This window comes from Neopelma chrysocephalum, unplaced genomic scaffold (assembly GCF_003984885.1).
Source record: "Neopelma chrysocephalum unplaced genomic scaffold, ASM398488v2 Primary Assembly neopelma1_128, whole genome shotgun sequence".
NCBI lineage: Eukaryota > Metazoa > Chordata > Aves > Passeriformes > Pipridae > Neopelma > Neopelma chrysocephalum.
This window is the reverse complement of record NW_020897790.1, coordinates 1,167,472-1,184,617: the sequence shown is the minus strand read 5'-3', so window position 1 is coordinate 1,184,617 and position 17,146 is coordinate 1,167,472. Positions and strand designations below refer to the sequence as shown.

General features: G+C 51.9%; 2 protein-coding genes across 2 annotated transcripts in view; both read right to left on the bottom strand.

Annotated features, from left to right (window-relative positions):
- Positions 1-790: 790 nt before the first annotated feature.
- On the bottom strand, positions 791-3,842 carry LOC113974938 (16 kDa beta-galactoside-binding lectin). Its single transcript, XM_027698515.1, has 4 exons — positions 3,710-3,842; positions 1,789-1,868; positions 1,480-1,651; positions 791-1,002 (listed from the first exon to the last, which is right to left on the bottom strand). Exons 1-4 carry the CDS (start codon positions 3,716-3,718, stop codon positions 859-861), a joined length of 405 nt encoding a protein of 134 aa, XP_027554316.1. The 5' UTR covers positions 3,719-3,842; the 3' UTR covers positions 791-858.
- Positions 3,843-15,441: 11,599 nt separating this feature from the next.
- The window catches only part of SOWAHB (sosondowah ankyrin repeat domain family member B), a 2,532-nt gene continuing 827 nt past the window's right edge, over positions 15,442-17,146 (bottom strand). Inside the window, exon 2 of the mRNA XM_027698518.1 lies at positions 15,442-17,143. Within this exon, the coding sequence (XP_027554319.1) occupies positions 15,529-17,143 (1,615 nt within the window). The 3' untranslated portion in view covers positions 15,442-15,528. The remainder of the gene's footprint in view (positions 17,144-17,146) is intronic.

Genomic DNA, 17,146 nt, shown 5'->3' with positions numbered 1-17,146 from the left:
AACTGCAATTATTTGTTTGGTACACTCAGGATTTAATACCTGTGGTCACCTAGTTCAGTACAGCCCTTAAGCTGCACCTGGGGCGTAGCAGTCAAGCATTACAGACACTGCCCCACAGGCTGCTACTTGGCCTGTCACCCATACTGGATATGTTGCTCAGCCCCTGACTTTATGGTACCTGATACTGGGTCTCTGTGTCAAGACCTCAATTCATGAGGCAGCACAGACAGCCTGATCCTCTCAAGACCTCACTCCTAAGCTTTCTGTCAGGCTTCACCTTTCACTCCACATCTTTTTCCTGGCAAGTGCAGTCAGCCTGACCCACCTGCTCTTTTCTGCTGCTCAGGTATGCTTGTGCCAGCCTGCAATGCACCTGAGTGCTGAGCATGGTCTTGGAAAGCAAAGCTATTTGCAAGAGCACAAGCCATGCCTCGTGTTCCCTGTCAGTCCCTCATCCCCAGCGAGGAGATGGGAGCAGTTTTTCTTGGTCAGAGATAGCACAATGAACACCCCACATACCTCTGTTTGAGCCTTCCCGGCTGGACTAATCCCAGATTTTAGAAACCAGACAGGGACCACTTACTGCAGCCAACAAGGTGAAGGGAGCAACTACTGCTAAGGCAGCTTTACTCACAGTCAGTCATGCTTTGCCTGGCTTGTGTCTAAATCAGTACCACCTGCAAATCCACAGTGTAAGGAGGCACGTGGTTGGATACATATCCCCTCCTTGCCCACCCCTGTAGCACACACAGGAGCAAGCAGATTAGAGCAGGAAACAGCAGAGGAAGCAGCCATTGCAAGTTTGGGTTTATTTCACTACGCATGGGGCAGAAAACAAAACAAACCAAGCTATAACTGTTAGCTGAACTTAATGGCTTTGACTTTGAAGTCACCCTCCACAGCCAGGTATTCGATTTTCTCCATGCCCAGCCGATTAGGGAACTTGAACTCCGCCTCAGGCAGCTTCACCGTGGCCTCGGTTTGATCGAAGGAGATGCACATCTGTAGAGAGCCACAAGGAGAAAGGTTAACACATCACAACTCCCAGGCCTCCCTCACTCCCCACTACTCCAGTCTGGGAGTGGGACAGGCGAGGTGGCTGCTGGTGCAAGGCCATGCTCACTAGCTCAGCCTCCTCCCTGCCCAGCAGAGGCATGGAGGGCAGGAAGGGGGTCTGTGCTGCCCCAAGGTCAGCTCCAGGATAAGACAGACCCAGCCTGAGTCTCAGGGCAGTGTTTTAACTGCTCTGAGTCCTGTGGCTTGCAAAGGAAGGCCAGAGTGGGGCACTTAACACATCTGGAGCTGTGAGGCACTGGCTTGACAGCTCATTGGCTTTAGCTGCAAGACTCTTCCCCTGCTGCTTATTTCCCTTTCCATGCCTGCTCCTTCTGCTCCACAGAGGCACAGGCAGCATTAAAGAGCTGTGCTCTTGGCCCTTCAGCGCTCAGTACCAGGACCTTGTGCACCCTCAGGCCTCACCTCAATCTTGTCACCATGCTGGAAGGGAAAGTCAGCCTTCCTGTCCTCCTCACCCCACGTGCCATCCACCTTGGAATTACACACGATGGTGTTGATGTCCCCATGACAGTCAAAGCGAGGGTTGAAATGCAGCATGAGGGTGTTGCTGTCCTTCCCAACATTCACAGCAAACCTGGGGAAACAGTCAGTGCCAAGGAGGTGTCTGTGCAGCAGCTCCAGCTACCCAGTGCTGGCAAGCTGAACACAGCAAGAGCTCTGTTCACACCCCAGTGCCACATCAATTCATTCACCATGATCCTCCTCACTCACCCTTTGGCATCAGACTTGATCTTCCCTTTGACCTTGATGCACTCACCAGGCTCGATGTCCAGCTGAGTAACGACCAGTCCCTGCAGGGCCAAACCACAGGGGTTAGTCTGTCCCAGGGCAAGGCTTCCAGTCCTGCTTGGGCCAGGGCACAAAGCAGCTCTGGCAGACCCAGACACCAGTTCTGTGCTAGAGGAAGGGCTGAGTCAGGCCTGCTGCCTGTCCCAGCTGCCACAGGGATCTCCCACTCCCCTAAGGTGACACAGAGCCTGGTGGCTTGACCCTGGCTACATGCCAGGTACCCCCCAAAGCCATTCTATCATGCCCCTCCACAACAAGAGCTTCATGAGTTGAAATAAGGACAGGGAGAGGTCACTCACAGATTACTGTCACAGGCAAAACAGACTCGACTTGCAGAAATTAATTGAATTTATTACCAATCAAAATCAGAGCAGGATAACAACAAGTAAAACAAACCTTAAGAACACATCCCCCCCACCCTTCCCTCCTTCCCAAGCTCTACCTCCTCTCCCCACCAGAGGCACAGGGAGACAGGGAATGGGGATTACAGTCAGTTCACCACAGGTTGTTTTCTGTCACTACTCAGGGAGATAAGTCCTTCCCCTGGTCCAGCGTGGAGTCTTTCCCACAGGCAACAGCTCTCCATGAGCTTTTCCAACATGAGTCCTTCCCATAGGCTACAGTTCTTCACAAACTGCTCCAATGTGGGTCCATTCCACAGGTTCAAAGCCTTCTTCCAGGCATCCACCTGCTCCAGCTTGGTCTCCTCGTGGATCTCTGCCCCCCACAGACCTCCATGGGCTGCAAGGCACAGCTGCTTTACCATGGTCTTCACTGCAGACTGCAAGGGAACCTCAGCTCTGGCTCCTGGAGCTCCTCTCCCCTTCCTTCTTCAGTGACCTGTGTGTCTGCAGGGCTGTTCCTCTCACATATTCTCACTCCTCTCTTCTCAGAGTGCAATTCCTTCTGCTCCATAGCTTTTGTTCCTTCTGAAGTGTGTTATCATGGAGGCATCACTGCCACCTCCGATGGGCTCTGCCTTGGCCAGCAGCAGGTCCATCCTGGAGCCAACTGGCATTGGCTCTGCCGGATAATGGGGGAAGCTTCTGGCAGCTGCTCACAGAAGCCACCCCCCTAGCCCCCCCACTCCCCAAACATGGCCATGCAAACCCAATGCGAGAGGGGATTCAAGAGCAGGGTACAGGCACTGCTTTACCAGCTGCTGCAGAAGCAATGTTGCCAAATTCTACTTAACCACATCAGCTCAGGTAGGGAGACCAATTGCAAACTAGTTGACTTGGGCACTGCCACCCAGCCCCAGCTGTCGTTGCCCTCCTGCCTGCTCCCTGCTCTGCCCACACCCAGACTGCCGAGGTCAGGTTCCCCCCCCCAGTCACTAAACCACTTATCTCCACAGCACTAATTCTGCCTTCTGGCTCTGCTTCTAGTGCAGCGCTGGAACTCAGCGCCCAGGGGGGTCTTTCGAGGAACGTAAAGCTGGGGGGGGCAGGGGTAGGTTAGAATACACTGCCAGCCTGCTTTCCTCTCCTGTTACAATAGGAGTTAACCCAGCCCTGTACCCAAAAGGCATTTTGCCAGAAGGAAAATACAAAGCTTAAGGGGAAAAAAAAGTATAAAGGGTATTCAAACTGTAGAGTTACAAATGGACCCAAACCTTTAGACTACTTGAGGATATAAACATTCCTCAGCTTTCCCACTTATAACATGCTAGAGGAGGAGAGGAAAACCGGCTGGTCAGCCCCGTTCCTCCCACAGCCATGTATCAGCCTGGCATTTCCTCTCAGCTCATTCTTTTCTCCTCCTACCTCTGGCACCAGGCCCAAAGCCCATACACAGCCCAGCCCTAGTCCTGCTTGTCACACCAGCCAAAAAAGGCACTCACTTGCTCCATGCTGCAGACACCAGCCTCACTAGGCAGGATACCCCCGAGCCCCTTCTCCACAAGCCAAAAAAACGCAGCGCGCAGCTCCAGCAGCTTAAATCCCTCGGGCAGGACTATCACATGATTGGAGTGGGGGGGGCGAAGGTGGTGATCGATTGCAGCTGTTCGGGGATGGAGCTTCCCAGCCATTTAAAGGGGACAGCGGGAAATCTGTAGCGATACTGTTCTTTGCAGGCAGAAAGTGTATGATTTTAAGAGCTAAGTGGTTGTTTGCTTCTGCATGATCCTAGAAATCCTTGCTGTAAGCTCTCCTAGCTGCTATGCAGTGTCTCTTGGCTCCTATCCCAGGAGCCGGAGTGCAGCTCTGCGATAGCAGCGAGGTGCTTTTTTTAAGCGATCTCTGTGTAAAATCAGGATCGGAGTCCTCGTGTTACTGCTGCAAAGTGAGCGCCTCTGTGGATACGTGTTCTCCCAGCCCAGCCTCCTGCCTGCAAGGCCTGGACTGACGGGAGCCCCTGGGTACAAATCATCACTGCCTGCAGTTAAATGAAACCCAAGGGTTTGATAATACTCCATGTCAGTATTTAAAAAGTGCCTGACAGTTCAGGTTGGTGGTGTGGGGCTCTAGCAGATGTGAGAATTCAGGCTGCACCTTTTGAAAAGTAGCCTGATCTCACTGGTTCCATTCCAGTTGCAAAAGGCTCCAGAGGGAAAAGAGAAATGCTTTGTTAGCTGAGGAAGAGGCAGGACAGGCCAGTGTGCAGCTGAGAGGACAGGAGAGGAGCCTGCTCTCCCAGCCAGTCCCTAATGCCTGCTGTTCCCCTTTCCTAAATCCCTTAAAAGCACCCAGCATGACTGCCCCGAGGGCCTTTGCAGGGCAGGGAGGTGAAGGTGGGAGCAGCTGCAGTGCTTTGGGGGCCTGTGTCACTGGATCAGCTTGTACTTTGCAGTGGCTTTAGCAGTGTCCTCAGCCCTCCGTGCCTCAGTTTCCCTCATACCTGCCATGACACTACTGACATGCAGCTTCACAATCCCACCTGTAAACCTGCAGTCAGAGCTGCTGGATAAATGCAATATGCTACTTATTGGCAGCCCGTGAGACACCTGTCTGCAGGTAACTTTTGGAAGGGTTGCACAGGGCACCTCACAAAACAGTGCAGGAATTTATGGCCAGGTAGCAGTGGGAAACACGGTGCCCTGCAGGAGGCTGCTGGAACTTCATTAGAGCAGCGTGCTCACGGTTACAGGCACAGCACCCTGACTCCTGACACCATCCTTTGTCCCAGATATACCCCACACCCACTTCAGAACATTCCCGTGGCATTTCAGCAAAGCTGAGCTGTGTTTGAACTAGAAAGTCACCAGCCTGAATTGGAGCCCTGTGACTGGGATGTGTAAGAGAGGGCAAAATGCTGACTGAAAGTGCTGCAGGGAAAATCCTGCAAATGCTCTGGCATCCAACTAACTCTCTGGCCATCCTACACATACACAAGAGCCATGCTGCAGTCAGGAGGTAACTGTGGGAACAGAATTGGTGCAGGTAGCAAATGCCATCAAGAGCAGGCCTCCTCTGCATAGAGCTGGGAGAAGCCCAACTAATTCCACCTTAAGTTAGCCCCATTCTCTAGCAATTTTAGCTGGGATCACATGTTACAGACAGGCTTTGGATGCCTGCTCTCTGTGCCTGAGTTACTGTGCAGTTGTTCTCTGGGTCACTGCCACTCGTGAGGGGTTGAGCAAATGCTGTTTGGTCGGTTGGGTTTGTGTATTTGTTTTCTGTTCAGCTCTGTGAAATCCCTGCAGACTTCTCTCCTCCTTTCAGTGCTGGGGCCGTGCAGTGCCACAGCGTTGGCCACTCTGACGGCGCTTCAGAAATGCACATTTTATGTGAGCTGCTTTTCTGGCCTGAGCTCTCCTCCTCTGACCCTTCAGACAGGGAAATACCTTTCTAATAACACACGGAGACTGCACTGTTTGTTTTCCTTGAGTGCTCTGCACTGGCAGCCTGGTTGGTTTAGCAACAAACCTTTTGGTCTTTAGATTTCAAGCACTCCTGGTTGGAAGCCCTATGAAATCAGAAAAGTGTTTATTCTCAGGCTACAATGCTGAGTTGCCCAACTGCCCTCCATTTTTCCCAGGGATTAAGTGGGGGAAAAGTGGGGGAGCCAGTGGGTCTCCTTCCCTTTCAGAGAGTTTGTAAAGGGTGCAGGCAGAGAAGAGTCATCTTCTGCTCATCCAGAGGTGATGCCCAGAGGAATTTTCTCCTATGGGGAAAACTAAGGGTGTTCTCCTAGTGCTTTACCTTGCAGGCTTGCTAGAGGACATGGGGTCCTGCCTAAACTCTTCATCCACCTCTTGACTTGCACAGGCTGCAGGCAGACAACTGGCCAGTCTGATTTTCTTGTAGCTCCCTAGAAACACCCCAGATTTGCTGTAGAAAGCTGTAAATACCATAAGGATGCAGCAGGCTGGTTGTTCTCTTTTTAATCTTCTGTGAGAACAAATACACCCTAGCCATTGGCAACTCACATCCCTGGCTAATCACTGCTGTCATTAGCAATGGCTTGGCCCTGGTTTGGGAAGGTCTGAGAACACACCTTGCTGCTGGCTAACTCAAGGACCAGGGTATATCTGCTCTGCCCTGTGCGACACGGGGCCTGCTGGCTCTTCAGGCCCTGTGCCTGGCTTGTCTTGCTCTGAACCCACACACACTGGTAGTTGTTGATGCTGCATGTCCCAAGTTACTCATTGCTGCAGCTGAGAGAGAGGCCCCACTTCTTGCTGTGAGTAGTAACTTTCTCTTCCTTTGGAGAGGGCATCTGGCCCCAGGGCCAGCACAGCAGTACCGTACTTGTGCCCCCCTGGGAGGGCACCACTGCTGCAGCCATTGCCCCTGAATCACTTAGGGCCAGGGAGGGACAAGAACTGCACCAATCCAAGGATCATACTGGCAAAATGATGACAAGGAAAACTCCTCACCCTTTCCTAGTGTGAGAAAAAGCTTACAGTTTGCTTTAAGTAAGGGTTTATCTTTTCATATTCTTTAGGGAAGATTTGTTCTTGTCTCTGTAAGTTCATTCTCAGTTCATCAAGCAAAGGCAGCATCTTTCTCTCACGCTGTCTTTAGGGAATATTTGTGTCAATACTGTCTGAATGGGATCCTGCTCTCAGCAATAGCCCCTGGTTACTCTTACAACCCAAATATTATGCTGTTACAGCATAACAGATATATACACGATATTTCTATATACACACACAGGCTGTTTTCTCTCTCTTGGAATATCTGGGGACTTTAACTTAAGCAATCTTCTGCTTCTGCTGTTGAAGTGTCTGATTCTCTCTGTTTCTCCTGTAGCACGTTAGTTTGTCTCATCTGAGAAGTTTCTGCCTTTTTGCTTGAGTAATCATGACCCCCTGAAGAGTCTGGGTGCACACAGTTGCTCTGGAGCCTTCTACACGGCTGGCTGAAACAGTGCTCTCACCACCATGGTGGCTTCCAGCCCTGTGCTATCCGTGGGCTGGGCTGGAGACCATGGGGGAATGGAGCCATACTCCCAAAAAATCTCTAGCCTGCTCTTGAAAGGCAAAGGTGACTCAGGAGCCACAGTCCAGCATGGCAGAAGATTGAGAGGGCCTCCCAAAGCACTGCCTCAGAGGGAACTTTGTGCAGGTAGAAGGGCTGAAGGTCCAGTCCTTCCTGGAAACCAGCTGGGCTTGCATGGCCACATGTCCCTACAGCGTTTTTGTCCCTGAGGGCTTCCTGATTTCAGCTTTCCCTACATTAAAAGGGAAGCACCTCAATTCCAGGTTAATTATAAATTCAGTTAATTATAAAGAACTTCTTGCACTATCTCGAAGTGATGAAAGGAGTTTGCTGATGGTGCCCCTGGAATTTAAAGTATGTCTTCTCATTTTATTTCCCTCATTAACACTGTGACCCAAGCTGATAATCCCTGTGTTTCTCTCCTCTCTCAGTGGATTACATTTAACTAGAGCAAATTGTTAACTACTCAGAAGAACTGGGCCTTTGTTGTGTTGGACTCATTTCACTTCGGCACCTCCCTCCACACCTTTTAAGTTTGCAGGTGGTGAACACCTCCCCTCGGAGTTTATTGCCTCCTCTCTAAGGAGCTGTTTGCATTTGTTCCTCACAGGAGGTGAGGAACACTAAAGTTCTGGATCCAGGTCCATCTTTTCCTCCCCTTTGCAGCTCACCAGAGATCTTGGTCAAGCAGCTATTGCAGAGTGAACTCACAGCAGAGCCCACGGGTTACTGACCGTTCAAGGGCATGTTTTCTAGAGGTCTGTCAGCTCTGGCAGTTTTAAGTACTTATTTTCCTTCACAGCATAGTTGTTTACTTTACATCTCTGACCACATTGCAAACTTCTGCAACAGGGAACAGACCCTGGAACACTTTTCACTGGGATATCGCAGTAGGATAGCAGCACTTCCCAAGCCTCAATATATTCCTGTGGTCTAGCCCCAGGCAAGCTGGGTTTGATTTGTACCTCATGATCAGCTGCAAGGGGACTTGTGTGGGGGTTGAAGATGGGGAATTGTGCCTTTTCCTATCCCTGACCTGCTGAATAAAACCTAAACCTTTACAGGCCTCGAAGTAGTGTGCTCTAATCACATGGTGTGCTCTAATCAATGGGGGGAAACACCAGTGTCCATAAAAACATTCCAGCAACCTTAGGCTGACTGATTTAGAAGAGCTCTCTTCTACCCTGACATATAGCACATACAGCATGCCAGGATGGTTTAGAAACTCAAGCCATCTGGAGTTCTTTCCCACAAAAACATGTGTGTGCCAGAATTGGTCTCCTTTGAGCCACCCACAGTGAGAAGGGATTGTATTAAAGCTGGCTCAAGTTTCTTAAATTCAATTTCAGGCAAAAGAAAATTGTCAGCAAGTATTTGGAAAATGCCTTGGAAAGAACAAGCTGATAAAATGTAACAATCTTTGAAGAAACAGTAACACTGTCCATTCTGAACCCCATGGCTCTGAAGAGCCATCAAAATGATGCTACTTGAAGTGCCTTCCTCTTCCTGCCATCTTCTCCCTCAGTGTTTCTTTAGGCAGATTTAAAGTTTACCTGAAATGAGTCCAGGGTCATGAGGGCTCCCTTAGTTCAGAGAACAGCTCTGTAGTTCCCTGGCTGTTGAATTCCAATAGACAAAGATACGCTCGGGGTTTAAGACTAACATTGATGGATCTCTTTAATACAGCAGCTATAAATCAGTATCAAATGGAGGCAGATCATTTGATTGCCTCTCCCTATTCGTGATAGGCCATTTTACAGGGTGACATCTCATCTGAAAGGTAAAGAAGGAAAAGCCAGTTAGAAATATGCACATGCACACACACGTTTGGAAATACAACTGGCAGTTCAGTAAGTTCTGCATGGAAGCAAGAGCGTCATTCCCAAGCACCGTGGGCAGAGCAGAAACCCTGCTCCTATATCCCCTGAGGGCTGTGGTGCTCTTGGCTGGGTCCGTGAAAGGATTCTGGCCACAGCATGATGAAATGAGGCAGTGGTGGGGAGCCCTGGGCACTGCAGGATGCAAGGAAAAGGGAGGGCAGACAGGATTTCTCACAGTGACAGGAAGAATTGGGAGAGTGTGACTCATGCCCAAGGCCTCAGCCGTGACTCAGGACTGGGGTTGCAGCACGCCTGCCAAAGTCTGCACAATCCCGAAATCCAGGGGAAGCACCACTGCATCCTCCCTCCCCTTTGACCACAGGCAGGAGGAGGAGGACTTTCCAGGTGCCATGTCTGAATGCTTGGACACACAGATGCATGGCTGACTGCTGCTCCTCTCCAGCACAGACCAGCCAGCAGCTAAAAAGTCACCCGGCATGAAATCAACAGGCAACCACGAGGAACTGCAACTTTGGGCTTGTTGGGAGGCAGCAACAAGGAACCAGGGAGAGGGCAGAGTTGCAAGATCTTTGCTTGAATCATCTATTCAGTATTTATAAAGCAAAGAGACAAAAAATCCAAATCAGATGCAAATAACTGCTGAACTCAAGCATCTGCATTCCCCTGAGCCTGCCATTCAGCAGATGACTAAACCAGCTCTAGTGTTTATGCAAAGGAAAATGTGCAACTTCCCTTGGCTGTGCCCATGTGTGTGCCTTAGCTGCAGGCCAGGCTGCCAGGCTTACTGACCTCTTGGAGATGTATTTATTAAAGCCACTTGCCTGGAAGCTGCCCTGCCTTGGCAAGAGCACTGCATTCCTTCTTTTTCCCTCTAAAACACTTAAGCCACATCTAGTCCATGAGATGTACAACTTTGTATGGTGCCATGCAGTGGCTCATCTTTCTCTGGAAACAGATGTGTTTTGATACATACATACATGCATTGTGAAACAACGTTGCCCAGCCCCTTCTACAGAAACCAGTCTTTATACATGGGGATTTCTGATGGGATTTGTCAGCTCCTTGTGCTTGCTGTGAGCTCACAGCTCCTACCGCGTGCTACTTGCTTCTCCCTTGGGCCCCTCTTTTTTCCTCGGCTCATAACAGGCTTGCAAACAGCCTGGCTGTGAGAGCAAACCCTGCCCTCATCCTTATCAGCTGCCCGTTTGGTTCTCAGGCCACTCTAGATACCCTCTCCAGGCAGCGTGAGAACCACGGGGGAGATAAGGAGGGTGCAGTGCTTGTTGATGGGGGAGCACAGCTCTGCATCCCTGTAGCAACAACACTCCCCACCGAGGCCCGGGAGGTACTTCTTGTCCTCTCTGTGAGTGACACTCAAGACCTTCCCACTTCCCTTAAACATTCTCTTCTATTTACCAGTGACATGCAACTCCCACGTGGACTTTGGACAACCTGAGATAACGCCTGCCCTGTGCTTGGCTGTGCAAAGCTATTTGTTCCCCTGCGGCGTTATTATGGGACTCCAGGTCTGAGACACAGACTGATTCAAATTCTTCTAATTCCCACTTTCACTAGAATATTCCAGGCTACATTAAAGACCATAAAACACCTCTTGTGGTATCAAATGCATCAGAACATTCCTTCAGTCTAGAACCGTGTGTCAGGAAAGCCAAAAGAAAATATTTAAACTAAGAACTCTTTTCATAGAGGCCCTGCAGCAAGGAGGAAGCTCAAAGGATTTTGGCCCTTGCTTCCCATGGCAGCCTTAGAAATGCCAGCTGAGGCCACACAGCCTGACAGCTTGTGTGGAGAACCTTGCCTATGGTTTTGGTGGGTGTTCCCTTCACAACAGAAATTCTGACTTCTTAAACCAGTTGCTTCTTAAGCAGTTTGCTTATATTTTATGGACAGGCTGTACAGTAAGAAAACCCTGATAGACATTAGGAGCTAAAATGCCTTTGCCAAAACCCAATCCAGATTTAAAGTACCATGAGCTCTAGGCTCATTTAAACCACCCAGAAAGAAGTTTTCTCTACCAGGTCAAATTAATGGCTGTAATGAAAAAAACAACCTACACAAAGTCACTCGTCTGCATCTTTACAGAGAGGCTATTGAAGTATGTGCTCAGTTAAGTATTTAACACAACACTGCCTCACCACCAAGCCTTTCTTAGTATCTTAAAATACATTCCTTTAAATTAATGGTAAAACACATCTTCTTTGCTTAAATAGCCTCATGTTGGGGATGAGGGGTATTAATTTAACTAAACTAGGAATTCTGCTTTTAGTGCTTTCCAATGGACCCAGTTTCCAAAGAAAATATTTTTCCCTGAAAGGCTAACAATTTTCATTTAATGGGGAAACTTGGGCTGCAGAAAACAGTACTGTTAATTGGGGGGAGGGGGTTCTCATTGTAAACCCCACTCTGATAAGCTGCCATCTGCTGCTACTAGCAGGAAGTGTAGTCATGAGAAATTCTAACTTTACTGGGATTTAGTAGCGATTAGGGTTGTCTCATTACTTCCCAAAAGTGTGCAAGACTTTCTTCTCACTGTGGAGTTGTATACAAACTATTTCATTCAAATAGCATTCTTCACAGTAGAAAAAAAGTGCATTTTGTATGATGGACTTTTCAATGGTGGGTTTGTTTTGGTTTTTTTTTTTGAATTCTACAAGTTCTCTTTCTCTTTGCTTCATAAAGTGCTGTGATACAAAGGTGCCCTGGCCTTTGGCTTGGGTTGGCAGTGCTCTGTGCTATTGCTCATCTGCTTTGCCGAGGGACACTTCTTTAATTGCAAGAAAGCCTCTGGGGTTGTTTGAGCTGGTCTCCCACCATTGCTCCAGCCTTTGGTCCTTGTCCAGAGGCTTGTAAAAAAACCAGAACTGAAGCACAGCAATTTGTTCCCAGCTGTCTGCTCTCGGACTGGGAAGCTCAGTGTACATTTGGTGTGTTCGCAGGTGGGAAGCTCCTCTTGATTTGCTGAGTGGGAGGAGCTTCGTATGTTCAGGGAATATCCCTGCCCCAAAATGGGACTGCAGCTGACTGCTCCCTGTTCTGTGCTGGGTGACCCATCCAGCGTTGCTGGGTGCTGGTGTAAGCGCTGTTCTCCAGCTCCTGGTGTTGAAGAAGCCATTCTGTTGGGCTTAAGTGACAAGGACCCTGCAGGCAAAGGCCAGCTGGCAATGGACAAATAGACTTCATTAGTAGCTGTGCGATCACACTGGAGTGCCAGCTCACCTGGGCAACTCCTGAGGGAAGGCTGTGGCGTGAGTGTCACCAGAGCCACAATTTGGGAACGTAATCGAGGCCTTCACAAGATGCACATCCAGCTCTGCTGTGCCATCTGCCTTTAGCAATCTGATGAGTGTGTGCAACAGTGTGTGCCCCAGGAGCAGGGGGGTGGTGACAAGGGGGTACCGTGCCTTCAGGGTTACCTTCACCATAACTTTGTAAGGCTCTGAGTGCTCAGGCCTGATGGGATGTGATGGGCAAAGGCCACTGTGTGAAAAAACACCCCCCTCCTCTGAAGGCCATGGTTTTTGGAGTACAAAGCAGTTGGTCAGAGATAAGCATTAAAGGGCAGAGGGGTGGACTTTATCATCAGCAGCTGACAAGTGGGAGGTGTGTCTTCAAATGCAACGAGAGGAGAGGGCAGAGTCCTGCTGTGCATTAATCTATGACATGTCCTGTGTTTCAGGGTGGTGCAAAGTCAGATGCCTGGATTGGGTGTGAATCCAGGAGCCACGTCCAGCTGCAATGAGGAAACAGGAGGGTGCACAGGTGTGGAAGGGGCCAGGCAGGCTGACAAGTAAGTAGTAAGGAGGTCAGGAGAGCTTTGAAACTGAGATGCTCAGGCTGCATGTGTGTATACCCAGAGGTGGATTATTCCTGAGTGACTGATCTATGATGCACCAGGGTGGCAATGTGATTCCTCCAGGCATGCCTGATAAAAGATCTGGCCCTGCCTTGCACAGTGGGCTGGAGATGGGTTTCATCCTGTCCATTGCTTATTTCACCAGCACAAAACCTGGAAGATGAGGCTTTCTGTGGGTTAAAAGAGTGTTCATTACCACAAGCAGTGACTGACTGCTTTTAAAGTGTGGTGTAGGAGCTATGCAGTATTACCAATATTAACAGTTCTAATATCACTAAGGTGATAAACCAGAGTGAATGCACGATGGATCCAGTATGGAAAGTTTTTTCTCAGTTTCAGACTTCCTGACAGTTGCCTTGTAATTTAAAAATTGGAGAAAGTGGCTTATCTGTGTCATCTCAACTGGCAAGCAACCAGTGGGCACAAAATTAGGTCATGACTTATTTAGTTCAGCAGCCTAACAACACTGCTAGGGAGAGAAAAGGGCTCTGAAAAAGATGACAGCGAGGTCTGCAACAGTGTGCAGAAAAACAAAGTACCACTTAGGTTTGCATCACAGAGAAAGGTCATGGAAAGGCTGTAAAATGAGAATCCCAAGGCAGCACTATCCCAGCAGCACGGAAGGGGAAAAACCTTATCCTTTGGAAGCTGCAGGTGTCTGTGGAGAAACAATATGCTCCCACCAGACAGCTTTAGTCAGCTCACAAACTTCTTTCATTCGGGGTTCCTTCCATGAAGTTCCATGTACAGGAAGGCTCCATAATCCCCAGCTGGATTGAAGGGGAAGGGAGGTACACAGAATTCCTTCTGCTGCGGGGGAGTCCTGGAGGGCCCTCGAGGTGCCCATGCCAATAGCTCAGAGGCCACTTCAGAGTTGAATTTCTTATGAGTTCAAGTTTGTGTTGTCCTCTCAGAGAGGAATGATCATTGACAGGACACTGCCTTGGTTTACTGAGCTCTTTCCCCTGTAAAAAGAGAAAACCTAGCTGGGAAAAGGCTCCAGCCTTTTGTGGCCACAGAGTCAGGCAGAGCAGCTTCCCTTCTGCAGGAAAGAGTTCCTCCCTCAAATAAACCCGGAGCAAAGCGGAGACCTCAATTAGTGCTTGAGCAAGGACTCGAGGCATTCCCTGGCACGCGTGTTATGCAAGGGTCAGGTTCTGCTGCCCTCATTCCCGTTCCTCCCCGAAACTGCAGCCATTTAGGCACATGCCTCAAATCCATGAGCAGTCCCACCTACTGCTGTGGTCTGCTCCAAAGCCTCCCCCTCACACAGAGCCAGCAGCCCTGGTTTCACTGGTCCTACGGCTGGGGTCACCCAGCAGCAGGAGCACTAACCAGGGAGTGATGGATCTCTGCCTCATGAATCTTAGCTCTCTTCCTGCCTTCAAAGAGGATCTATAGGAGAGCCAGGTTAGGTGCAAGATTAACTTATTGCATTTTTGATGCTTTAGAAGCTCATTTATGCTAAATCAGAAAGCAGAGTACATTGTAGGACCCACGTAATCCAGTGATATTCCTAAAGACAGCTTGTTATTTGTAAGCTCTGAGGAATGACTGCACTGGATATCTCTTCACTGCACTTGGCCCCCCAGTCCCACCTGCTCCCATCACATGAACACCTAATAGGCAATTTGGGGCTGGGGTCTCTGGGAAAATGCAGCTCTGGTTATGAACCTGCCTTCCCCCTGCAAGCCTGGGACCCGTACTGCAGCCCAGCTCCATTTCTGCCCAACAGCCACTCCTGCTGCAACACTTTCCATGCCCAGGCATGGGAACAGGGCTCTAGCCACGGTGTGGGTACCACTTCCTAGTCCTGTGGTGTAAGGAGAGTGGCTGGAGCTGCAGGAATGAGGGAGTGGCATCCATGCTGCTGGGCAGCCCTGGGCAGTTGTGGAGGGAAGCAGGGCTGTGATGCTGCCCTGCATTCCTTTGGGCATGGGCTGGTGGGCAAGGTGGCCTGGGAAACACCTTTCCCTACTCCAGGCTCTCCCACTGCCACCCTCTGCCCCAGCCAGTGGCTCTCTGAGGACTCTTGCTGGAAGGCTGGATCTTGATCAGCTGCATTTTTAAAAGCGGGACTCATCCTTAATCTGCTGGGATTAAATAGGGATGGAGTTTTACCACTCTCCAGAATTTAGGTGGTGTAAACAAGTGTTTTGCAAACACCAGGACCAACAATAATCTGTCTCTGTCAGCAAAAGCAAGCGCTCCACCCTGCTTGGGGCCAGGCTTGAGCTTCACCCCAGACCCATGATCCCACTAACTGGTGACCGTGGCTGCACCCAGCAGCTGGTGCCAGCCCCATAGGCAGCAGAGGAGTTGATTCCCAAGGGTTCTGCCAGCTTTCAGCACAGTTACTGCATCCTCTCACGGGTAGAAAAGCAAGAAATGGGAGGGAGGGCAGAGAGGCTTAGACAACGGTTCATTGGAATAATTTAAAAGTACATTCTGCAAAAGGTTCAGTCTGTTTCACAGCTTTTTTCTGCCTGCATGGCTTCCTTTCGCAGGATGGCCCCCAAGGTCCCGTCTCCACTGGCAGGGGATGCCAGGGAGCCGTCTGTCAGTCACTCTCGCTGCTGGATCTGTGGGATGCTGCCCCACGGCCATGCTGAATCTTGAGGCAGGAGGGCAGCGCTGCCCTGCCAGTGGACAGCGAGACCTTGCTGACAGAGGACACGCTGCGGGCCAGGGGCTGCGTGGGGAACATAATTACGCCACGGGGTGCCTCCAGGAGCTGCCAGATCTCCCCCGAGGTGGAGCCGCCCAGGTATTCCCAGGGCCGGCGCCCGCTGCTGTCCCGCACCTGCACCTGGCAGCCGAGCTGCAGCACCAGCACCTTGATGACAAGCTGGTGGCCGTGTATGGCAGCCAGGTGCAGCGGCGTGTACCCGCAGCCCGAGCGGGCGTCCACGTCCAGGGCCAGCCCCGCCTGCCGCGCCGCCGCCGCCAGCTCCTGCAGGCCGGGCCCGTCGCCGTGCTTGGCCAGCCAGTGGAGCACCGTGAAGCCTGACATGAAGTCCCGCAGCAGGGCCAGCTCCGGCTCTTCCAGGAACAGCCCCCGCACGCGTGCCCAGCACCCCGCTGACATCGCCACTAGCCAGGCGTGCTCCCGCTGTCCCAGTGGCACCGATGGCCCCCGGCTTAGGGCATTTCTAGAGGAGCTCTTGGAGAGCGCGGTGCGGGGCTGCCGCCCACAGTCCTCGGGCAGCGATGGGAGCGTGCTCTGCACCTCCGACAAAGCGAGCTGGCACCTGATGCTCCTGAAGACAGGCAGCGGTGCTGGGGGACAGCTCTCTGGGGCTTGGGGCTCTACGGGGCCCTGTGCTGGCTGCAAGGACTGGGATGGAGGTGGCCTGGAAGGCGGTGGCTGCAGGGAGCGGGATGGAGCTGGCTGAGTGGGGGAGCGTAGCAGGGATTGGGATGGCGGTGGCTTGGTAGGGGGTAGGACACCAGGACCTGATGGCAGTGTGAGGGTTTGGCGTGGGTACAGCAGCACGACTTGAGGTTGGGTTGGTCCGTTCGGGGTCAGCCCCCTGGATCCCCTCGGCAGGGCTGGGGATGGCCTGGTGGGCAGCTGCTGCAGGGACCTGGACTGTGATGGGGGCAGCCTGGTGGAGGGAAGCACCCCTGGGCCTGATAAAAGTGGGGATGAGGAGGGGCTGGCAGGGAGTGCCTGCAGGGACCGGGACAGGGGCAGCACCCCCGGGGCGGACAGCAACGCCGGAGACCGCGATGGGGGCAGCTCGGTGGGGGACAGCGCCCTGGGACCCGATGACAGCTGCGGGGACTGAGAGGCTCCGGTGGGGGGTGGTCCCTTCAGGCTTGCAGAGGGCGCTGGGGCCTTCAGTAGGGGCATCCTGGTCGGGGGCTGAGGCACCCCCGGGCCCGACGGCAGCGGTGGGGACCGGGAGCGGGACGGTGTGGCAGAGGGCGGCCCGGCGGCAGGCAGCGGCGGCGATGGGGAGCGGGGCGGCACAGCGGGGGCCAGCGCCCCAGGAGCCGAGGGCAGCACTGGGGGCCGGTAGCGCGGTGTGCCGCCGGGGCGGAGCGCCCAGGGCCCGTAGGACAGCGGCTGGGTCCGGTACGGGGGCGGCTGCCTGGGGGGCGGCGGGGAGAGGGACCGGGGCCGTCGGGCGCCGGGCCGCGCTCTGCCGCCCCGCTCCCCATCGCCGCCGCTG

Bases quoted from the DNA above. Each gene is read 5' to 3' on its own strand.
- LOC113974938 (XM_027698515.1), bottom strand. The intron at 1,652-1,788 runs GTGAGTGAGGAG...CTGTTTCCCCAG, and splicing joins ATCAAGTCTGATGCCAAAGG to GTTTGCTGTGAATGTTGGGA. The intron at 1,003-1,479 runs GTGAGGCCTGAG...GGCTCTCTACAG, and splicing joins AGCATGGTGACAAGATTGAG to ATGTGCATCTCCTTCGATCA.